The sequence below is a fragment of the Mytilus galloprovincialis genome, chromosome 13 (genome assembly GCF_965363235.1).
Source record: "Mytilus galloprovincialis chromosome 13, xbMytGall1.hap1.1, whole genome shotgun sequence".
Classification (NCBI taxonomy): Eukaryota; Metazoa; Mollusca; class Bivalvia; order Mytilida; family Mytilidae; genus Mytilus; species Mytilus galloprovincialis.
In genome coordinates, this window is record NC_134850.1 from 19,957,023 (window position 1) to 19,983,355 (window position 26,333).

Consider the following 26,333-nt stretch of genomic DNA (forward strand, 5'->3'; position numbering starts at 1 on the left):
ATAGGGGTAAAATGCAGTTTTTGGCTTATAACTCAAAAGCCGAAGCATTTAGAGAAAATCTGACGTGTTAAATTGTCTATCAGGTCAAGATCTATTTGCCCTGATATTTTCACATGGATCGGATAACCTGTTGTTAGGTTACTGCCCTGAGTTGGTAATTTTAAGGAAATTTTGCCGTTTTTTGTTATTATCTTGAATATTATTATAGATAGAGATAAACTGTAAATAGCAATAATGTTCAGCAAAACAAGATCTACAAATAAGTTTTCATGACCAAAATAGTCAATTGACCCCTTAAGGATCGAAGTTATTGCCCTTTATAGTTAATTTTTAGCATTTTTCATAAATTTTTGTAAATTTTTAGAAAATATTTTCCACTGTAATTACTGGGCCAAGTTCATTATAGATTGAGATAATTGTACCAACAAGAATGTTCAGTAAAGTAAGATCTACAAACACATCACCATCACCAAAACACAATTATGTCATGAATTTATCTGTGTCCCTTGTTTAATATGCACATAGACCAAGGTGAGCGACACAGGCTCTTGAGAGCCTCTAGTTCTTGGTTTTCGCACAATTACTTTAGTACAAGTAAACAGAACTCTATGAAATTTTAACATAAGGTTTATGACCACAAAAGGAAGGTTGAAATTGATTTTGAAGTATTTTATTATTTCTCTGGCTAGTCCCACAACAGTTTATATTAGAGAAGAAAAAAAATCATGTCCTATTAATATCCACAATTTTTTTTCCATAGATTTAATAAGCAAATATTTCTCACTCTCTTCTCAAAACCTGGAATTTTAATATTGTCAGAACACCACTGGACAAGATTTAATTCTGTCTAACATCAAAACACATCTATATATTAAATACAGAGGATGCAAGAGTAGTACCCCTTGAAAAATCATAATAAACTGCTGCTGAGCATCAGTTTGCGATGTGGTTCACTACTGAAATAAAAGGATAGGAATCTGTTCCCACATGTATACCCTGTGTGTCATTTACATTGTTAGGTTCAACGAGACCAAACATAATTATACTATGCCAGATTTTTCACTGCCATTTTTGCTTTAAGATAATTAATCGGCAATAACATATTTCTATTATGACCCACGAAATACATAAAATTTGCATTAGTTTATTTTCATATTTCTTACACAGAACTAAACAGAAAATTAAAAAAGCTGAAGATTTAAGTACTATTCTACATATCAAAAAAACATGCCGTCAAATGATTTCATTTGGAACCTTTTTTCTGCTGTCATCGATAGAAAAAAATAAAAAGTTTTCATGAAATAAAATGTTTTACTTACGTACCCTACCTAATTTTTTTCAGGGTGAAATAGGAAACACACTATTTATTTATTTTGGCCTAATCAACTAAAAATGTAAAAAAGGTTATTTTTAATAGAAATTTTTTGGACAAGTAGCAATTTCATTCGGACAAGTAAATTTTGGACAAGTTGGAAAAAAAGTAATGGTAGAGGCCTGTAAAATTGAACATTATTTGATTTCATCAGAAATTGAATTCTTGGGGTTCTTTGATATACTGAATCTAACCATGTATTTAGATTTTGAATATTGGACCATAAAAGGTAAATGTCCAATTTAGAATTTTTAAGTTTTTAAGTTTAAGTTCTTAGACCACATTCATTCGGTGTCAGAAACCTATGTTGTGTCAACTATTTAATCACAATCCAAATTCAGAGCTGTATCAAGCTTAAAAGTTGTGTCCATACTTGCCCCAACTGTTCAGGGTACGACCTCTGCGGTTGTATAAAGCTGCGCCCTGCAGAGCATCTGGTTCATTTTAGTCCCATTTTCAAGTAAATTGTATTTGGTATGTAGTTGTATTATCATTGGCATTTTTAATTTCACTTCGGTTATTAATGTCTTTAAATGCTTTGCATAAATAATATGAGATTTTGTCTTTTGTGGAGATATGTCTCATTGCAATCATACCACATCTTTTTTATATATACATTGTATTACATCATATTTAATTTTAGAGAACTAGTTATCATATCTAATTTAAGAGTGTTTTCACTCATATAATCAGTTTTCCATACTGTTTTTAGTCATGCTTGAAGATATTGACTTGATATTTTCTTTTTGTTTACACCATGACAAGTTATAGAACAAGTTAGCATTCTGTTCAATTACAATGAATGTTTACCCGGTAGGAGACTGTATTGCCAGAATGCTTATTGACTAAGTACATCATATCCGGTTGTGTATGAAAAAAGGTTGTAATAAAAAATTCCCTTGAATTTGACGTTGTGAATAAAGGCAACAGTAGTATACCGCTGTTCAAAACTCATAAATCTATGGACAAATAAACAAAATCAGGGGTAACAAACTAAAACTGAGGGAAACGCATTAAATATTAGAGGGGAACAACGACACAACATTAAAATGTAATACACACAGCAAAGGACTAAGCATTAGATAAAATCCAATGAGAATAACCAATATAACATCAAAACCAAATACATGAATTTGGGATAGAAAGGTACCGTGACCTGTCTTATAGTACACTCAAATATAGGAGAAAACAAACGACACAACGGAAACACAACGTAAAAATGTTATACACACAGAAACGAACTATGATATAACAATGGCCAATGTAAGTAATTTATACTACATTTCATTGCAGTAAATTATTTCTGAGTCATAAGCATATATCTTTTTGAAAATACCATTGTTTTTTTTTATTTGAGGTTTCTATAGAATATTTTGGAAACTTAAGGTTACATGGTTACTAAATCTTGCACATAGATAAAAAAGATGTAAAAATTTGATTGGTTAACTTTTAGTAATCATTGTGATGGTTATTTTTTATATGCAAGACATGTTTTATGTAATTTTGTCTGTGGTACTGGACAGGATAAAGTTTTAATAATCTGCTCCTGCCAAATATTTATTTATTGGAAACTAAGATAAATTCTGCATAATCTTTTTAAAAGTGCAAATTTAACAAACAAAGACTTATACATGTTATACATTGTTATAGGAGAAAATCAATAGTGTTATTACACCTATAATCACAGACATTTGAATGTATTTTTGATGCCCCCACCATAGCAAAGTGGGCATTCAGTTTTACCCTTATTCTCCTATAAACTTCTGTACGTCCAATAGTTCTTTTATGCTCTCTAATATTTACAAATTTTCAATGCAGATGTCCTGGAAGAGCTCCGGAAAAGGAAAAAGAAAAATGAAGTCTTATCTGAACCTAAATCGAAATTTGTGCAGTACTCGAAAAAGCCAAAGTATGAAATGATTAGACTAGATTTAGAGTTTCCAGATTACCTCTATGGGATGGAATGCATAGAATGTAATAAAGTTATAAGAGAGGAACATTTTAGGTAGGTGGTTAAGGTACTAAAATTATTTCCCCTTTATCAATCTTTGTTCAGTATAAATGTTTCAATAGGCCGTTTGTTTTCTCGTTTGAATTGTTTTACATTGTCATTTCGGGCCTTTTATAGCTGACTATGCGGTATGGGCTTTGCTCATTGTTGTAGGCCATATAATTGTTAATTTCTGTGTCATTTTGGCAGTCTTCACGATGAACTATTAAATCTACAGGCCCGGAGCTCAATTTTTAATTTTTTTTAGTTAGATTCTGTTGGCCTGTAGATATGATTTTTACAGGCCCGAGAGCAATTTTACTTGCCTGGGCTGCCACTCAGCGTGAAGACTGTTTTGGTCTCTTGTGGACAGTTGTCTCATAGGCAATCATACCACATCTTCTTTTTTATATGAACTTGTATGAATGTACATGGTTTTAGATAATTTCAGTCAATTACAAAAGGATAACCTACGATTTCATCCAATGCTATTTCTTGATCATGAAACTTTTTACTAATATCTCAAATCTTTTATCTTTTGAGATTCAAACATAAATTATGATTTTGCAAATGTTTACTGAAAGACATCCAATGACATCACATTATTATACTTTAAAATACCCCCGCTTTAAAAAAGGGGGGGTATACTGTTTTACCTCTGTCTGTCCGTCCGTCCGTCCATCAGTCCGTCCGTCCGTCAGTCAGTCCGTCCCATGAAACTTTCGTCACATTTTTCTCAGGAACTACACATCCACCCTTTCTGTAATTTGGTATCAACATTTATATATGTCAGCCATACCGTGTGATGCGTTTTCAGATTCATCACTTGACAACTTCCTGTTTACCGAACACTTGTCTGATTTTACACATGATAGCCAAGTTGAAAATTTTCGTCACATTTTTCTCAGGAACTACAATACAAGGATTTCTGAAATTTGGTTTCAGGATTTATATAAGTCAGCTATACCGTGTGATGCGTTTTCAGATTCATCACTCGACAACTTCCTGTTTACCGAACACTTGTATGATTTTACACATGATAACCAAGTTGAAAATTTTCGTCACATTTTTCTCAGGAACTACAATACAAGGATTTCTGAAATTTGGTTTCAGGATTTATATAAGTCAGCTATACCGTGTGATGCGTTTTCAGATTCATCACTCGACAACTTCCTGTTTACCGAACACTTGTATGATTTTACACATGATAACCAAGTTGAAAATTTTCGTCACATTTTTCTCAGGAACTACAATACAAGGATTTCTGAAATTTGGTTTCAGGATTTTTATAAGTCAGCTATACCGTGTGATGCGTTTTCAGATTCATCACTCGACAACTTCCTGTTTACCGAACACTTGCATATTTTTAGCTCACCTGGCCCAAAGGGCCAAGTGAGCTTTTCTCATCACTTGGCGTCCGTCGTCCGTCGTCCGTCGTCCATCGTCGTCGTCCGTCGTTAACTTTTACAAAAATCTTCTCCTCTGAAACTACTGGGCCAATTTTTACCAAACTTGGCCACAATCATTATTAGGGTATCTAGTTTAAAAATTGTGTCCGGTGACCCGGCCAACCAACCAAGATGGCCGCCATGGCTAAAAATAGAACATAGGGGTAAAATGCAGTTTTTGGCTTATAACTCAAAAACCAAAGCATTTAGAGCAAATCTGACATCGGGTAAAATTGTTAATCAGGTCAAGATCTATCTGCCCTGAAATTTTGAGATGAATCGGACAACCCGTTGATAGGTTGCTGCCCCTGAATTGGTAATTTTAAGGAAATTTTGCTGTTTTTGGTTATTATCTTGAATATTATCATAGATAGAGATAAACTGTACACAACAAAAATGTTCAGTAAAGTAAGATCTACAAATAAGTCAACATGACCAAAATGGTCTGTTGACCCCTTTAGGAGTTATTGCCCTTTATAGTCAATTTTTAACCATTTTACGTAAATCTTAGTCATCTTTTACAAAAATCTTCTCCTCTGAAACTACTTGGCCAAATTAAACCAAACTTGACCACAATCATCATTGGGGTATCTAGTTAAAAAATTGTGTCCGGTGACCTGGTCAACCAACCAAGATGGCCGCCATGGCTAAAAATAGAACATAGGGGTAAAATGCAGTTTTTGGCTTATCACTCAAAAACCAAAGCATTCAGAGCAAATCTGACATCGGGTAAAATTGTTTATCAGGTCAAGATCTATCTGCCCTGAAATTTTGAGATGAATTGGACAACCCGTTGATAGGTTGCTGCCCCTGAATTGGTAATTTTAAGGACATTTTGCTGTTTTTGGTTATTATCTTGAATATTATTATAGATAGAGATAAACTGTAAACAGCAAAAATGTTCACCAAAGTAAGATCTACAAACAAGTCAACAAGACCAAAATGGTCTGTTGATTTCTTTAGGAGTTATTGCCCTTTATAGTCAATTTTTAACCATTTTTCGTAAATCTTAGTTATCTTTTACAAAAATCTTCTCCTCTGAAACTACTGGGCTAAATTAAACCAAACTTAGCCTCAATCATCATTGGGTTATCTAGTTTAAAAATTGTGTCCCCTGACCTGGCTAACCAACCAAGATGGCCGCCATTGCTAAAAATAGAACATAGGGGTGAAATGTAGATTTTGGCTTAAAACTCTGAAACCGCAGCCTTTAGAGCAAATCTGACATGGGGTAAAATTGTTTATCAGGTCAAGATCTATCTGCCCTGAAATTTTCAGATGAATCTGACAACTGGTTGTTGGGTTGCTGCCCCTGAATTGGTAATTTTAAGGAAATTTTGCTGTTTTTGGTTATTATCTTGAATATTATTATAGATAGAGATAAACTGTAAACATCAATAATGTTAAGCAAAGTAAGATTTACAAATAAGTCAACATGACGGAAATGGTCAATTGACCCTTAAGGAGTTATTGTCCTTTATAGTCAATTTTTAACAATTTTCATAAAATTTGTAAATTTTAACTAACATTTTCCACTGAAACTACTGGGCCAAGTTCATTATAGATAGAGATAATTGTAAGTAGCAAGAATGTTCAGTAAAGTAAGATGTACAAACACATCACCATCACCAAAACACAATTTTGTCATGAATCCATCTGCTTCCTTTGTTTAATATTCACATAGACCAAGGTGAGCGACACAGGCTCTTTAGAGCCTCTAGTTCGTAAATCTTAGTAATCTTTTACAAAAATCTTCTCCTCTGAAACTACTGGGCCAAATTAATCCAAACTTGGCCATAATCATCTTTGGGATATCTAGTTTAAAAAATGTGTGGCGTGACCCGGCAAACCAACCAAGATGGCCGCCATGGCTAAAAATAGAACATAGGGGTAAAATGCAGTTTTTGGCTTATAACTCAAAAACCAAAGCATTTAGAGCAAATCTAACAGCGGTTAAAGTGTTTATCAGGTCAAGATCTATCTGTCCTGAAATTTTCAGATGAATCGGACAACCTGTTGTTGGGTTGCTGCCCCTGAATTGGTAATTTTAAGGAAATTTTGCTGTTTTTGGTTATTATCTTGAATATTATTATAGATAGAGATAAACTGTAAACAGCAATAATGTTCAGCAAAGTAAGATTTACAAATAAGTCAGCATGACCAAAATGGTCAGTTGACCCCTGAAGGAGTTATTGCCCTTTATAGTTAATTTTTAACCATTTTTTTGTAAATCTTAGTAATCTTTTACAAAAATCTTCTTCTCTGAAACTACTGGGCCAAATTAAACTAAACTTGACCACAATCATCATAGGGGTAACTTGTTTAAAAAATGTGTGGCGTGACCCGGCCAACCAACCAAGATGGCCGCCATGGCTAAAAATAGAACATAGGGGTAAAATGCAGTTTTTGGCTTATAACTCAAAAATCAAAGCATTTAGAGCAAATCTGACAATGGGTAAAAGTGTTTATCAGGTCAAGATCTATCTGCCCTCAAATTTTCAGATGAATCGGACAACCCGTTGTTGGGTTGCTGCCCCTAAATTGGTAATTTTAAGGAAATTTTACTGTTTTTGGTTATTATCTTGAATATTATTATAGATAGAGATAAACTGTAAACAGCAATAATGTTCAGCAAAGTAAGATTTACAAATAAGTGAACTTGACCGAAATGGTCAGTTGACCCCTGTAGGAGTTATTGCCCTTTATAGTCAATTTTTAACCATTTTTCGTAAATCTTAGTAATCTTTTACAAAAATCTTCTTCTCTGAAACTACTGGGCCAAATTAATCCAAACTTGGCCACAATCATCTTTGGGGTATGTAGTTTAAAAAATGTGTCCGGTGACCTGGCCATCCAACCAAGATGGCTGCCATAGCTAAAAATAAAACATAGGGGTAAAATGCAGTTTTTGGCTTATAACTCAAAAACCAAAGCATTTAGAGCAATCTGACATTGGGTTGAATTGTTTATCAGGTCAAAATCTATCTGCCCTGAAATTTCGGATGAATCGGACAACCCGTTGTTGGGTTGCTGCCCCTAAATTGGTAATTTTAAGGAAATTTTACTGTTTTGGGTTATTATCTTGAATATTATTATAGATAGAGATAAACTTTAAACAGCAATAATGTACAGCAAAGTAAGATTTACAAATAAGTCAACATGACTGAAATGGTCAATTGACCCCCTAAGGAGTTATTGTCCTTTATAGTCAATTTTTAACAATTTTCATAAAATTTGTAAATTTTTACAAACATTTTTTACTACTGGGCCAAGTTCATTATAGATAGAGATAATTGTAAGCAGCAAGAATGTTCAGTAAAGTAAGATGTACAAACACATCATCACCAAAACACAATTTTGTCATGAATCCATCTTCTTGCTTTGTTTAATATTCACATAGACCAAGGTGAGCGACACAGGCTCTTTAGAGCCTCTAGTTACACTATTAATATTATCCACTTGCGGCGGGGGTATCATCAGTGAGCAGTAGCTTGCAGTTTCACTTGTTTATACTTACATGTCAGACTTAACTTTATCATGTTTATTTTCTTATTTCAGAAAATTTTTAAAATGTACAAAATGCAACTATTCCTCGATGTGTTCCCGGGCTTATATAGAACACATGATTAATATGCATGGAACAAGAAACAGATCTTCAAATAAATATGTTCCATGTTCTTCAAGATTTATGGAGTGTGCCTGTGGCTTTGTTCATATTGAAGGCAATAAAATGGGTAAGATTTATAAATATAGTTTTGATTTGTTTTTTTTAAATTTGAGTGAATAATTTGCATACATAACAATATAAATGAACACCAATTTGTATTAAAAAATGGAAAACAATGATAATAAAACTCATCAATAGTAAAATCTGGTCAATCTGTTTAAAAAATTAGGCAGATTGTAAAATGGGATGTCTTTGTAATGAAATGAATCTAAAATGCCTAGAAAATTGTGGTTCAGTGTATCGGATATCAAAGAAAATATAGTCAAAATTTTTATGGAGCAATGTCGGCAATCTTCTGTCATTGATAGTTTTATCGTTTACTTTTAATATCGCGAGATTTCTATGAATGCAAAGCAGAGCTAGCGTGCAGTAGTCACATATGCAGTGGAATAAACATCTAATGCAGATAATTTCTAAGTCCGTGGAAAACTCGCTCAATATTGAGCTAGGAACAGGAAACAAATCTATTTTTGTGGTAAGTTTTTTTCCATCAATCAGTCAAAGCATTAAGGTGGTACCAAATACTACAGGGAGATAACTCTGTAGAAATCAGCTAAATGTTTTAATCACAGTGTATTGTTAGGGAAATATTAAGCTTCTTAATGACCAAAAACTAGTGTTTGTCAAACTGCTATATATATATATATATACATGATATAACCAATGAAATTTTTCTGATAAAGTTGTTGGTTCCAATTTTTAGAAATTTTATATATTTTTTTCAAAGGGTCAAAGTAAACACTTTGTCAAAATTTTTTGAAATTTAAATGAGCCAAATAAATATAAGTCAGGGTGTTTGGTACCACCTTAAATGTTTAAATTTGTAAGACCTGGAAACCTACTCATTTCTTCAGCAAATTTTCAAAAGGATGGGTTATCATTTTTGTTTTTTTATCTAGATATTTTGAACTTTACACAAAGTTGGCCAACCTATTGAGATTGTGCACACATTCCATTATGAAGTTGTTGAAAAGAATATTTTTAGCTCACCTGGACCGAAGCCAAGTAAGCTTTTCTCATCACTTTGCGTCCATTATCCGTCGTCGTCAACGTTGTTAACTTTTACAAAAATCTTCTCTTCTGAAACTGCTGGGCCAAATTATACAAAACTTTGCCACAATCATCATTGGTGTATCTAGTTAAAAAAATGTGTCCGGTGACCAGGCCAACCAACCAAGATGGCTGTCATGGCTAAAAATAGAACATAGGGGTAAAATGTATATTTTGGCTTGCAACTCTGAAACCAAAGCATTTAGAGCAAATCTGAAAGGGGTTAAATTGTTTATCTAGTCAATATTTATCTGCTCTGAAATTTTCAGATGAATTGGACAATGGGTTGTTTGTTGGGTTGCTGCCCCACAATTGGTATTTTTTTTAAAGAAATTTTGCTGTTTTTGGTTATTATCTTGAATATTAGTATAGATAGAGATAAACTGTCAACAGCAATAATGTTCAGCAAAATAACATCTACAAATAAGTCAACATTACCTAAATGGTCAGTTGACCCCCTCAAAGAGTTATTGCCCTTTATAGTCAATTTTTAACAATTTTCATTAAATTTATAAATTTTTGTAAATTTTACAAAATATTTCCCTCTGTGTAACTAAAGGGCCAAGTTTATTATGGATAGAGAAAATTGTAAGTAGCAAGAATGTTCAGTAAAGTAAGATCTACAAACACATCACCATCATCAAAACACAATTTTGTCATGAATCCATCTGTATCTTTTGTTTAACATGTATGCACATAGACCAAGGTGAGGGACACAGGCTCTTAAGAGCCTTTATATAATTAGTTAATACTTTCTGACACCAAATTACCACTGATCATGACAAAATAGTACTGTTATTACTGTTCTTCATCTGAAAGTCACAATTTTGCACACCAAAATAATCAACCAAAAAATGGACAGGTATTGTATTCTCTATTGTGTATTTACTACATTCATTTAAACATTAATAAACAAGTAATTCATCAAAATTGTATGAAACAGTGGATAATTGCCAACATTGCTCTGATTCTGCTTTTCCTGTTTGGTGATTGATATCATTTAAATTCTGATCATTCCGCAACTTTTGGTCAAATGGTGTGCGCATAAGCTTACTGTAAACCAACTTAATTTTGGGAGCGATTAATTTTTGCGACTTTCCCGAGTAGAAAAATAATACAAATATGTATAACTTGGATCTTTCCTTATTAAACTACATCAAGTTAATTAGAAAATCGCGAAATTAAATCACCGTGAAGTAGACTAGCTGGAGATAAACGCAAAATAAAGTATCCACGAAAATAAGTTGGTTTACAGTATATAACGAGGAATTTATAAAATTATTTACAAACAAAATGTGCTGTACAGATTAAAATATTCAGATAAAAACAAACGGCTTTATTGCACACCAAAAAATACTTTCAAATTATAATTTATCTTACATCCATTTCTAGTAAAATGAATTTACTTGCTTAAGCAAACATATAGAGAAAATCATAGATCTTCTTCAAAGTTACAAAAATACATGACAAATTATCTACAAAACAATGTTAACATGAGTACCCAAAGTAGACAGAAATGCCAAGGCTTACTAATAAAGTATGTGTGGTTCCAGTTACATCTGAAAAAAAGTTAGGGTAGGTAGGTAGGGATTTTTTTTTATTTTATGTTTTTTTTTACATTGTGTATATGGGAGCAACATTCTGACTTTAACAGTGCTTAATGAAAAATGACAATAAAATCTTTAGGGTAGGCTATTTTTAAGCTGAAAAAGTAGGGACAGTAGGGTTACTGGAACCACACATATATTTTTATTTGGCCCAATCGGCCTTCAACACAGCTAGAAAAACTAACACCTTGAGGCGGGCTTCAACTGGCACCTAAGCAAAGAAAGTGCACTTGTTCAGCAAAAATGGATTTCACATTAAACTACAAAACATATAAATGACTCAAAATTAGTTCCAATTGCAAAATTTTATTCCAAACTTTCATACCAGAGGAAGCTTGCAATCCAACTGTGTAAATTGTTTTTGAAATGTCATCAGATAAACTATAAGTTAACCAATTTCACAATTGATATTGTTTTAAATAAATATACTTTGAAATGCAAAATACCAACCTCTATATGATGCACTTGAATTATAAATAAATTCATTTATTTCAGCTGAACACATAAATTTATGTCAGCAAGGGAAAAAGTCTTGTGAAGTCCTGAACATAGGTTATAGTTTTCCAGGTAATTTCATAGTATAGTAAAACCTTGCTATAGGTTATAGTCATCCATGAAGTTCATGTTATTATACAGTAAAACCTGCTATATAGGTCACCTACATTGTACACAGGCAAATTTCCCTCATCTGAATAGAGATTCAAAAGAAACTTGAATTGATTCCATGTGAGTCTCAATTACAACTCATATGAATATTACATAAATTTGTATTCACATGAATTTTGCAAGACTTTTTTAAATAGATTTATTCAAATAACATCCAAATTTTTTATTTCAAATAAAATCTGGAAAAAATCTTTTTTTTTTATATAAGTTCATGTTAAATTAAGGATTGTTTAGGGTGGAAATTCCACATCAGAAATTCTTGTGAATTACAGGTATAAGCTCATTTGAAGTGGAAATTTTATTCATGTGAAAAATTTCAATTGAGAAAAATTTGCCTTTGTCTATTTAGAGAAAACCTCTCTTATCACCTTGTCATCCTCTTCTTTTATTAATAGTGTGCAATTGTCCTAATAGGGGAATTTCTAAAAATGTAAAAAAAAAAAAATATTAAATCAATGTGATAAGGGAGATAATTCAAATTCACCTAATGAAAAAATGCACTTCTTTTTAATAGGAGAAAATCAGCCAATCTGATTGGGAGAAATTACTCTGAATCAGGATGATTTGAATATGAAAATTGTTTGAAATGGAAAATACTTGATCTTTCTTGATTCAATGTATTAAGGGAGATAATTTCGAATTGGCTTTATTAAAAAATTCATTATAATTTATTAGGACAACATCAGCCAATCGAATGGGGAGAAACTACTCTAAACCAAATTATAAGTTTGTGTTAGTAGTCATTGAGGCAAATTATATATTCCAATGCAAAGTAAATGTGAATCTTCTTTTTATGCCCCTCTATGATGCTACCTATGATAATAGAGGGGCATTATGTTTTCTGATCTGTGCGTCCTTCCGTCTGTCTGTATGTTAGTCTGTTTGTTTGTCTGTCTGTCCGTCTGTTCGTCCCACTTCCGGTTAAAGTTTTTGGTCAAGGTAGTTTTTGATGAAGCTGAAGTCCAATTAACTTGAAACTTAGTACACATGTTCCTTATGACATGATCTTTATTATTTTAAAACCAAATTGGACTTTTGACCCCAATTTCATGGTCCACTGAGCATAGAAATTAAGAGTGTGAGTTTCAGGTTAAAGTTTTTGGTCAAGGTAGTTTTTGATGAAGTTAAAGTCCAATCAACTTGAAACTTAGTACACATGTTCCCTATTGGTTGATCTTTTTACTTTTTTAGGCCAAATTAGATTTTTTACCCAATTTCACGGTCTATTGAACATGGAAAATGATAATGCAAGTGGGGCATCCGTGTACTTTGGACACATTCACTGGGGTAAAGCTGATGACCGTAACTGCATTCACGGTCATCCCAAGATGTCGGATGAAAAATTAGGTCAGTTTCTGTATTGTCTGTTAAAGTGTTTCTATATCATTTTCTTTACAAATCATACATTGAAACAATGTAAATTTATAAAAGAATCACTCGGAAATCACTAATTACTTCTGAGAAATGTGCATGAAACGGGAAATTCGATTTGAAAAAATCGCCAAGATGACCGTAAATCACAATCGAGATGACCGTAACAGAATCAGCGATTCATAACAAGGCTGACCGTAACTGCTTTAAAGATGACCGTAATTTGTAAATGATGACCGTAACTTTTAAAGGATGACCCTCAATTCTAAGAAATATCCGTATTTATATAACTATCTTTTTGTATCAAATGATTAATCGTGTTGGTATACACATATTAATATGAGAGTTTTATCAGTGAAGGTGAGCTCCAGCAAAGCAGTCGGAAACCAGGTTGAAATAGAACAAAAGAATCGAAGCTCTTTATTAGAGAAGGCGATAAATGTTTACTGTATTGTCTACTATAGTGACAAATTTTTTAAAAGTTAATAGAAACAAACAAAACTGCAATTTTCTTCTCAATAACGAGGTGTTTTATTTCAAAAACACCATTTGCATAAGTTTTCAATTTATCTAGTACATAGTTAAGCAGAACAATTAGACATCAAGTCGACGACATGGGTATCTTTCAAGTTGGATGACGAAAATGCATAACCTCCGATTTTTTTTGAAAAAATTACCACGGACGGAAAACATGTCAATCTATTAGTTCAGTAATTTTCGTGTCTGCCCTTCCATTATGTGTCTGAAGAAAAAATTCCCAAAAATAGGTACCAATTGTATCGAAAGAGAAAATCGAGTGCACCTATTTATGTTAGGGCGTGTTAATGATCTTGTCTGCATTGATTCAACTTAAAAATATTGTCTGTTCGGATGTCAGATGGAATTTTTGAAAATTCTTAAGCATTTAAAAAAATTCTAATAAAATATTTCGTGGAAGGGCAGACTAAACAATTTTAGTGGTTGAAGATTGTAAACCCTAGTTATCACACACAAGAAAATCATATTTTTTCGAAGATATCCATTTTCATCATCCAAATTAAAAGACTGTCGTCAAGTACTTTTAGAAAAAATAGCTATTCGAACACACCTACTCTGTTTTTGTGATTCATTAGATAGGTATCTCACTTGACCCATATATTTCATCTTTTCGTACTGTCATTTTTTTACGTTACAAAGTCAACCTGTAGTTTGATATATAATAATGATAGAATCTGAAGCGAGATGCTATATAAAATACTCTTGCTTTGTACGTTTTAAAGACAAAATATACACCCAAACATGCCCAAACATAAAAAGGTGCACTCGATTTTTCTCTTTTCGATACAATCGTTACCTGTTTTGGGGATTTTTTTCTTGATTCACATAATGGAAGGGCAGACACGAAAATTTCTGAACTAAAAGATTGATATGTTCTCCGTCCGTGATAAAAAAAAAATCGGAGGTTATGCATTTTCTACATCCAACTTATAGATACTATATATAAAAAAGAAGATGTGGTATTATTGCCAATGAGACAACTATCCAGAAAAGACCAAAATGACACAAACATTAACAATTATAGGTAACCGTAAGGCCTTCAACAATGAGCAAAGCCCATACCGCATAGTCAGCTATAAAAGGCCCCGATAAGAACCATGTCGTCGACTTGATATCTTATTGTTTTGCATTACTATGTAATAGATACATTGAAAACTTATGCAAATGGTGTTTTTGAAATAAGAAAATTGTCGTTTTATTTGTTTCTATTAACTTTTTAAAATTTTGTTACTATATCAAACATTACAGTTAACATTTATCGCTTTCTCGATACACACAGAGCTTCGATTCTTTTGTTCTATTTCAAAAGTGTTTCCGCCTGCATATATATCAAGACAAATTCAGATTTTAATCTGCTTCCTCTTGAACCATACACATGGGCTCGATTACCAAATATTCGTATGTATTATTAATGTTTTTAATGCTCCATTTATTGGCATTATGTTTTTCTGGTCTGTGCGTACGTTCGTCCGTTCGTCTGTTTGTTTGTCCAGCTTCAAGTTAAATAAAATTGAAACTTAGTACACATTTTCCCTATAGTATGATCTTTTTAATTATAATGCCAAATTACAGTTTTATCCCATTTTCATAGTCCACTAAACATAGAAAATGATAGTGTAGATGAGGCATCCGTGTACTAGGGACACATTCATGTTTCTTCAAATTTTCGTCGTATCGCTGTCAATTTGTGTTAAAATTTTAACGTCGATATCAATAAATATTTCATTGTTTACAAGAAATATGCAATTTACTATCATTGTTATAAATCCTAAATATGGCCAATTATATTATAGTTTAAAAAAAGAAATTTATGAAACATATTTATATCCGCTAACCGAGTCCCTATTGAGATCGACAAACTCAACAAAAAAGCTTTGAATACAATACGGATATTTCTTAGAATTGATGGTCATCCAGTAAAAGTTACGGTCGTCCTATATAAATTACAGTCAGTCTTTACAAATTACGGTCATCCTTTACAAGTTACGGTCATCTTTTTACCAATCACGGTCATCCTTGTTTTATGTTACGGTCATCTTGAAAATATTTTGATTATGATTTACGGTCATCTTAACGATTTTTTCAAATCGAATTTCCCGTTTCATGCACATTTCTCGGAAGTAATTAGTGATTTTCGAGTGATTCTTTTATAAATTTACATCGTTTCAATGTATGATTTGCGAAGAAAAAGATATAGAAACACTTAAACAGACAATACAGAAACTGACCTAATTTTTCATCCGACATCTTGGGATGACCGTGAATGCAGTTACGGTCATCAGCTTTACCCCAGTGACATTCTTGTTTGAAAATACTCTGACAGTTTAACCAACATTGTTACAAAGTTATCCTCATTTGGTTCTAGCTGTATGAAAAATATTGATAATGTTTTGCAATCTTTGATTCTAACTAATATTTTAAATTATTTTTCTCTGCAACTACAAGATGAAATGTTTTCAAACTTGATAAAATTAAAAAAAACTTAACCCCCAATGGAAATTTGATATTAGCAATTAAGAGATAAACTTGCCAAATAAGTGATCATATTTAAAACTCAGATAATATTAGACAGGTCTAGATAGATGCACATAGAAATTGTTATAAAAAAGTATAAAAAAAAATTTTTGATCTATAAAACAATTCTATATATTCAGTGATATTGTTTGCCTTAAATTACCGGAGAATAAAGGCTTTTCCCCTGGAGAAGAACCCCAATTTGAAAAAAAAATTGGCTTAAAATTATTCCCAAATAGACTAACTTTTTCCCAAATAGTGCAGTCTCAGTAGTAATTGTGCATGAATTCAAACTGAAAAACACTTGTTTAAACATTTTCATGCCTAAAATGACTATATGATCAGATTTGAGAGTCTATTTATGTATCATCACTGACAATGAGGGGTCTTATTTCAAGTGAATGTTTATCTCTTGAAAGGGGGTCTGCAAATTGAAGTTCCAGTCAAATTCATGTTTTATTATAAATTTCCCAATTTGATAAAAATGACGCATATTTTCCCAATAAAAAAGGGTAGAAGTAGTTTTGAAAAAAGCCAACAATATCACTGATATTCTTTATTTTTGTAACTAAAATCAGATTTTGTTTATATGAAAAAAAGAAAATGTGGTATGATTGCCATTGAGACAACTCTCCACAAGAGACCAAATGACATAGACATTTACAACTATAGGTCACTGTAAGGCCTTCAATAACTAGCAAAGCCCATACCGCATTGTCAGCTATAAAAGGCCCTGAAATGATAATGTAAAACAATAATGTCAATTAGACTGGTACACTAAAACCAAGACAATAGAAGGCATCAAGACAGCAACATACATTGATCAATCAATCTATTTATTCTTTGGAAACCATATACTTGTTCTGTAACCTAGACTCAAAAAAGAAAATCTAAAAAGAAACTCTGTCATTCCAATGTTTCTTGAAAACAATATGGTTGTAAGGTATTGATTATTATGTTGTATTCTGTTAAGAATTTGTTGAGTTTATTAGCTGTAACAGATGCTTCTTTTGGAAATTCAGATGAGATGACGGAGGTTTACATTCCACAAAATGGGATCGTTCAATATTTTTTTTTGGAAATTAGAAAAACGTTCTAGGGACAATGGGTTTATTAACTTAGGGTCTGTTGATCAACTGAAACCACACGTCATTATATATTTGTTTATATTGGCCTTATCATATTTCATCATTTAATTCATTGTAAATACTTTTTCAGCTAAACTTAAACATGGTAAGAAACGAGGCAGGAAACCAGCTACCGAATCTCTAGTAGAAGATGACAAGTTATCAAAGGAATTTGATACAACGAGAATGAAAACAGAAAACGATGCAGGAACATTGGATAATACACCTCTTCCAAAAGGCAAAGCCTTGGACACTTGTAGTCATGCTAGTATTAATCATAATAGCTCACCTTATCTGACAGATATACAACATGTTAGAATGGCCACGGAAGATGATTCAGGGACATTGGATAATATTCCCCTTCAGAAGGGCAACGCCTTGGACATTTATAGTATTACTCATAGTAGCTCACCTTATCTGACAGATATACAACATATCAGAAAGGAGGAACAAGAGGAGGAGCTAGTAAATTCTAATTTAAATAAACAAGCATCAAATGAGACATCAGATAAAGATCGTTTTTTAAACACAAACTTATCTATAAAAGCTACACAAGGTATTAATGGGCAAATAGTTCACGAACAGTTGCCACATCATATGCTTCAACAAAGTGAAGATGAATTTAAAAAAGTAATAAATTATTATAATCCTTTGTTTTACCATAGCTATAGCTTACCTTATTGGTGTGAACCTGAAAAATCTAAATCCTCTATTCAGAAGGATTCAATATTTATTGATAAAAATAAGTCCAAATCTTATTTGTTAAATGAACAGAACTTATTGATACCATCACCATCGACTCATATGAAGGATGTAGAGATAACAGTAGTAACATTGAACCAATTACCCAAGAAGACGAAAACAAATGCTTCTGAAGGAGACCAGAATGGCTTCAATCAGGTATCTATAATGCCAAAGATTAATGAAAAAGGACAATTGGTATTAGCGATAGATAAGAAAGGTAGTAAGATGACCATAAAAGATACAGAAGATAGTAAGAAGAAAATAATAGATTCTGAAGATAGTAAGAAGAAGAAGACAAAAGTTACGCAAGGTAGTAAAAAAAAGAAGACAGTTGCCATACTTGATGATCCAACATTATTGGCTAAAGCTAAGAGGCTTGTAACATGCCCAACAATTTTTATTGGCTACAAGGGCTAAGAAGATTGTTGATTGGCCACCAAGAAAGAAGAGAGTAAATCCATATTTAATAATTAATGAAAAGGAGATGCTCGCATTAAAGAATTCAAAACAGAATTTGTTGCAAATTCAGAAAAAAGAAAATTGATTTCTTATACTTGAACGCAAATTTGCAAATAACCTTTAGGATGGTTAGAGCAAAAAACATTACTGTAAATTCAGAAATTATTGCGAGGTTTTTATTAATGTTATTATTGTGAATAATGCGACTGAGTGAGTATCACAATAATAAGAACTTGTATTCTGATATCCCCTTCCCTTTCATAAATGTGACCTACCAAATTAGACTATTTACCAGATTTGTCATCTCATAAGCAACACGACGGGTGCCACATGTGGAGCAGAATCTGCTTACCCTTCCGGAGCACCTGAAATCACCCCTAGTTTTTGGTGGGGTTCGTGTTGTTTATTCTTTAGTTTTTTATGTTGTGTCGTGTGTACTATATATTGTTTGTCTGTTTGTCCTTTTCATTTTAGCCATGACATTGTCAATTTATTTTCGATTTATGAGTTTGACTGTCCCTCTGGTATATTTCGTCCCTCTTTTATACATATATCTGTATGCAGATTTCCCTGATTTCGCAATAATTAATCTCACTTCTGTCTTCATCTGTTCTTCAAACATTGCAATAAATTAATGCACGCAATAATTTCTGGATTTACAGTATGCAAATGAAGTTAGTAAGCTGGTAAGCATGAAGAGAATAAGGATAAGGATGTGTTACTATAGGGTAACAGACCTTGGAATGTTTTACCTGGAAATTGGGCAGACTTTTTTCATAAATCCTTTTCATGATGTGAAATAAATTATGAACATAAACCTTTTACATGTTTACTCCCATAATTTTCCATTGGGTTTTGAAATATATACTTTTTATAATTTAATAAGAATTTTTGTTCCAACAATACACTGTACCTATTATATATATGTTTATTTTGTAAAGGAATACACATAAATGTAAATACAATATAAGTGTTTTGATATTTGCTCATTTAGTTATATAGATTTTGTAAAGATGTAATCATGTTTGATCATATTTTTTTTTAGTATTTTCAAAACATTAAAACTTTCATTTCTATTTTGTTTAATCAATCTTATCATACAAAAAGAAATGATGTTCAAATAAATTGTTTATATTAAACTAAAGACTTAATAAATTATTGTAACTCAAACTGAATAAGTTGATGTATATTTGTGAAATAAATATATATAGCTGACTATGCAGTATAGTTTTTTTCTAATTGTTGAATATAAAAAAGAAGATATGGTATGATTGCCAATGAGACAACTCTCCACAGGAGACCAAAAGGACACAGATCTGATCAATTATGGGTCATTCTACTGCCTTCACAATAAGCAAAGTCCATACAGCATACCAAGCTATAAAAGACCCCAAATAACAATGTAAAACAATTGAAACGAGAAAACTATACAGTGCTCTATAGTTTTGTATATGCACCTTGTATAAACTCTGGTATCTCATCGGTTTACTTTTGTATTGAAAAAATTGTCAGAGGCATTTTGGTTCTCAATGCTCTTCAACTTTTTGGTCTTTTTACTTTATTTGAATCGAGACTCACTGATGAGTCTGTTGCAGACAAAAAATGCATCTGGCAGAAATTGAAAATTTCAATCCTGAGAATTATGATGAGTTTTTTTTACATACATTTTTACAGCTGTATCATTTGACTCATTGAGTTAACATATTTGGGCAAGTTTAACTTATCAGATGCTATCAATTTAGAAACAATTAACATCATGTGAGTTAGTAATGCCTCAAATATCGACTAACATGTTAACTCAAAGCATTGTGATATAAACATGATAAAATATACATTCAATACAATCAGATTATTACCTTTTCAATACTGATAAGGACATGAGTTTTATTTACCATCCAGCTCCTTTGAGTTGATGTCTTTTTCATAAATTTCAAACAAAATAAGTACTTACAATAATACGATTCACTGATTTAAAAGGTCTAAATTTGATATGAAAACTTCTATCATAAATAGATTTTATAAGAAAAAGTTCAAAACCTTGTTTTGTATGTCTATAATTCATAGCCCTGTTTTCCAACAGGAATTATTGTGTAATTGTAATTGGATATTTTGTTCTAAAACTTATCTGCTATTATTAAATATACCATGTATACGAAATTTTGTTGTCTGACAAATATCACCTTCCTTTAATTTATAAGTAATGTTTTTGTAAATTTATTTCCATGACTATTAATGGAAAAAAAACGCTAAAGACATAAATAAAGGCAACAGTAGTATACCACTGTTCAAAACTCATAGTAGACTAGCCAAACAGATAAGAAATCTATCTCTCTGTAGGACTAAGCTACTTTAAAAGGAGGGAAGTTTACCTTACCTAACAATGACTTCACGGTTCAGCTAACAAGCAAGCTAACCAAAGATATTTCCATTAGCTACATACTGACTGAAATGTGCTGTAATTATAAAAATTGATTTATGATAGCAGTGTTTATGTAAAAGTTAGACCTTCTAAATCGGTGACTCATTATATTTAGTCCTTATTTTGTTTGAAATTCATGAAAAAGACAACTAATGGGGGCTGGATGGTAAGTATAACTTTTTATTTCACAGCACTGACTTCAAACTAACAACCTTTCACTTGAGCAATCTGTTAAAATATTTTACTAATTGATCAGATTGTTGGACAAGAATTCAAACTGCAATTTGGTAAACTGTTTTAGCCATTGCTAATGATATATCAAAAGGTTACTAGATAAGCACAGTTAAAAGGTGTGGGATTTTTTTTTGATTTTGTGAACAAGTTAGATTAACGTAACATATTCGTTTCCCAGACCTCAGACTTCAATTGACTAAATAAAGGCAACAACAGTCTGATTAAAATCAGCCCCCACTATCCACTTGTGTTGTAGGCAAGTGGATAGTGGGGGCTTGTTTTAATCAGACTGAGACAACAGTAGTATACCCTTGTTGGAAAGTCATAAATCGATTGAGACAACATCAAATCCCGAGTAACAAAGTAAAACCGAGGGAAACACATCAAATATAAGAGGAAAACAACAGAAACACTGAAGTGAACGAAAAACAAACAACAATGCAACACACACTGAAACGAACTGAAAGATAACAACTGCCATTTTCCTGACTTGGCACAGGACATTTTAAGAGAATATGATGGGTTGAATCTGGTTTTGCGGCTAGCCAAAAAGATGTTAACCATTTAACAAAACTTTTAAGAAGATATGTTCTCTATTCTCCTCACCTTTTATTTAGCCTTAAAACTTATTTATCCAAGCGTCATTAATGAGTCTTGTCGATAAAAGCGTGTCTGGCATACCAGATTATAATCCTGGTAACTAGGATGAGAATACATAGATTATGTCAACTATAAATAGAATGATTGTAAGGTTCAGGTTCTTCTGAGGCAGACGGAGTCATCTGACCTTGAATCTATTTTCATGGTTTATTGATAAATGTGAAGTTTCTGTATTTAGGTCTATTTTCCGTATTTTAGCGGCAAGTTTTTAGTATTTGTGTCCATTCGTCGGTCTATCTCGCTTACGGTTAAAGTTTATGGTGGAGGTAGTTTTTGATGAAGTTGAAATCCAATCATCTTGAAACTTAGTACACATGTTTCCTTTGATATGGTGTTTCAAATGTTTATGCCAAATTTAAGTTTTGACTGCAATTTCAGGTTCCACTGAACATAGAAAATGAAAGTGCTAGTTGAGCATCCGTGTACTATGGACACATTCTTATTTTTAATTTGCCCGATGGTGTCATCAGCTAAGTATTCAGAGCTTCTGAATTCTCAGATCCGGACATCCTGGCATTTACATTTGTCAGGAGGTGATAAAATCCGGAATCCTCTAGATTTTTCATCTATTTGAAGGGGATAACTGATTATTTATATTGCCGATTATTTTTTAACCAGAGGTTATAGTATGTTAAAAATCAAAATGGAGATAGTATATAGTGTCTTTAACAGTATTAAAAGAGTAAAATTACTATATTCAACTGGTTATGATATATATCAATTAAATTAATTTGCAACAAGTCTATGGAAAATCTAGAGGAATCTTATCCGCATCACCTATCAACATTGTTTACATAACAAAAATGCTAATCATTGATTGGTCAGTTACATGTTGTGATGTCACTGCAGATCTGAGAATAATTTTGGTTTAATTCTACCTGTGTTAATTAGAAAAGTATGACAGAGTTTTGTTTACGACTACCTCATTCAAATGTGCCTCACATCAACATACTAATCATCGCCTTTAATTTGATACTACTACATTGGTGAAATTAGAATGTTTTGATTAAACAAAATTGTGTATGGCAGTGCAACAGCAATAAAACAAATTCACACAGGGATATTGCTCTTTGCGCACACCAGCTTTAGATCCAATGTCCTGCTTTGACATTCCTCAAATAATGTTTTGGTTTAACCGAACGTGTTTTTTTTATCCTTATCTATTTTTGCCCCAGATGTAGGGGAACTGTCATTCAGTTTTATCCTGGTGACTGTCTGTACTTCTGTCCATCCGTACGTCCCAAAGTTAGTTTCTCTAACTGTAGTTTACTTCAACCAGATGTTAGGAAACTTATACACAATGCTAATTACAACAAAACGCAGATCAAGTTAGAATTTAAGTGGTTTTCCTTCAACCATTCTAGAGTCATGTCCGTTTACAAATGGAAAAAACTGTTTGAAATTTTCGTTTCTGTTCTCTTGAGTTTGACTCAACCAAAAAAATAAAACTAACAAACAATACTACTCACCACAAAACTCGGATCAAGTACACATTTTGGTAGCCCCATTATAAACATTATTCGGTAATGTCCCTAATAAACTTATATAACATACAAGAGTGGCATCATCTATGTCCCATTGAGACATGGGACATATTCTCCATTTATTTAAATATACGAGAGTCATGTGTAACCATACTTCAAGAAAGGATATTTTCAAGTTTTCTTCTTTTCCATTTGCAGCGGAACATTTACTTTTATGTGAATACAACCAGTTGAGTTGTAAGATAGTTAATTCGAAACAAATCAGCAGCCGACGTGAAGATGGTGAGTTTTATATTTGGTGCAAAGCTAAATTATTGTGGATTCTTTTTGTTGGTTTACCAAAGTCCGCATCAACCAAATTGAAATTTGTATTAAGTTAAACATTTAAATTCGTGGCACACATATGCATGTACCCACGAAAACCAGGAAAATTGGTATTCCACTAATAGTAATGAATCCACAGTAGTGGAAATAGTGCACTTTATTTCCTGTGTTCGTATAAAGCAAATTCCTAATCAACATGTTAATATGAAAAAAAGGTAAAACTAGCAAGTTCCAAAGACGGTGTTATACTGTCAAACTGGTTTACATTTGCCAGTGTTTCCATCCTTCCCATACAAATATAGTTGTGTTTTTTCTCTACAAATCAGAGCTACTCAAATTTAGGTATAAAGCTTCATGTGAGCTTATATTATTGTGTGATATATTTGTAGATTTATCACTCACAAGCTCCTTGATTATTGAATAGTGATGTATTTTCATAGAAGCAATTCTATGGACTCATTTATTTTCATGGGTACCAATTTTCGTGGCTTGAGTAAAACTTTCATTTTCGTGGATATTTGAATTCCTAATTTTTGCCAAGGTCTGCATACATTTATATATAACATTTGCAATTCGTTGGATATTGAAATTCGTAGTTCCCAGGTAATCATGAAATTCACGAAGATTTTTTATCCAATGAATAATATTGAATCCACAGTGTGTAAAATTTTCATCCAATTTTATTTTGCTTGGGAACTTCCAAGTTTGGTCTTTATGAAATTACGAATTAACCTCGTGTGTTCATATTACATGTAGTACACAGTAAGATGCATTTTCCATGCTTCAATCATCAGATCATGTAACAACTCAGTTCAACATTTTAATTTTGATACTTATATTCCTTTACAACATGTTTATAAACCAGATAACAAATCTCACTTGAACATCGATTGAAAAGTAATTGATAAAGGCAGGTGTATACTAATAAATTGGGCGATTCAGAATCTAAGGAATAATGGGTAGTTTCATTATTTGTACCCTAAAATAAAAAGAACGTCACGTCATTGGTTGAATTTCCGTTGTTTATGACATTTTTAACCAATCACGATGTTCTGGTGTACACTTTTGAAAATATAACCAATTCTGAAAAGGCGAATTAACAGATGACATCACTCGCTGACTTAATTATTCTAACAAATTTCACTGGATTGCTCTTTGAGATAATGTATAAATGCCAGGAAATGTTGGGTATTGTACAATGAAAGAGCAACCAAACAATACAAATGACCAATGCCATGTGGATACCAGTCATTCTTTTCTATATTTTCATGACATTTTAGACCCAGATATCGATGTAATTACCATTGAAGACTACATAAATGAAACATCTCAGGAAATAGAATCTACAGAAATCAGTGATGATGCAGCACTTCAAGAAATACCAATACTATCAAAATTACTTCACAATTATAAAACACATAAATGCAGCAAGTGTTTTATCATACTTAAAAAACAAATTGAAGAAGAAAAACAACGACAGGCAATACAAGAGCTGAATGAACACCATAACTACAGTAAACCATCATGCTTATCACTTCAAGCTGATTCAAAAGATGTTTATGTCTGGGCACCTCGCTTCTCGTCTGGTATTCCAAAAGTCGTTAATGAGTCACTTAGTACAAACTGCGTGATTTCACCAGTTAGTACAAACCGTGAGATTTCACCACTTAGTACAAACCATGAGATTTCACCAGTTATAGAAAATCAAGCACTACAGTCTGTAAGACAGTGTTCTTGGTCTATGGAAAATTGTACCAATAGTCAACGGAGAAAAGATTTGAAAGAATTGATTCAGGAAAGACAAAATTTGGAAATATTGATTCGGCAAAATTGGAAAGCAACAAAAACAAAAAGATGTAATGTCCCTAACAATTTGGAACATGTATTTGGGCCAACACCAATAGAAACAATTAATAAACTAAGTAGAAATAATTTCCATAACGATGTTGACCTTGGAATTTTACCAACACCAACACCAAAAAAAATAATTACGAATATAATTAGAAACACAAACCATAACGTTTTGGAACGTGAAAGTAGGCGAAAAATGGCTGATCTTTTCACTGAATTGAAGCATAGTGTTAAAAAATATTCTGATAAAAAACAGTCGATACCAAAAATTAAAATTTTGCAAGAAGCAGAAAAATATATAATAAGTCTTACGAAAGAATCGTCTGACCTTGAACATGAAAAAGAAAAGCTGCAAAGGCAAAACTTTCTACTCAATGAAAATTTAAAGCATTGTCACAGTGAAAATGTGATAACTGTTTTACCATTAACTTGATCTTTACATCAAACCTGATTATTACAAGATCACTGGTATCTTTCCTCAGTTGTCTGACTATACATCTACATTCTCTTTTGAGTGTTAGTTATAAAAAAAAAAAGACTTTAAAAAAAAATAAACTTAGAATTTATTTTTTTGATGCAAAGTGTACAATTGCACAGATATTAAAGATCTTGTACTATATAGACAGATGTTGATAAATGTTTGATATGTTCTTGTTCAGAAGCATCTTATTCTTACTTTTCAAACCATAGACATAATTTTTCATTTATTCAATGTAAGATTAAGTAGTCATTTTAAATGAAAATATGGG

General features: G+C 32.2%; 1 protein-coding gene across 3 annotated transcripts in view; it reads left to right on the top strand.

Moving 5' to 3' along the window:
• Positions 1–26,333, top strand: part of LOC143057297 (uncharacterized) — a 50,823-nt gene that overhangs the window by 16,617 nt on the left and 7,873 nt on the right. Inside the window, exons 7-10 of one of the 3 annotated variants that reach the window (XM_076230595.1) lie at positions 3,191–3,377; positions 8,369–8,544; positions 23,608–23,691; positions 25,014–26,198. In XM_076230595.1, the coding sequence (XP_076086710.1) occupies positions 3,191–3,377; positions 8,369–8,544; positions 23,608–23,691; positions 25,014–26,017 (1,451 nt within the window). In that variant the 3' untranslated portion in view covers positions 26,018–26,198. Of the gene's footprint in view, positions 1–3,190; positions 3,378–8,368; positions 8,545–11,689; positions 11,762–17,500; positions 19,831–23,607; positions 23,692–25,013; positions 26,199–26,333 lie in introns of those variants that run through there. The other 2 variants (XM_076230594.1, XM_076230593.1) reach the window with 2 other exon arrangements.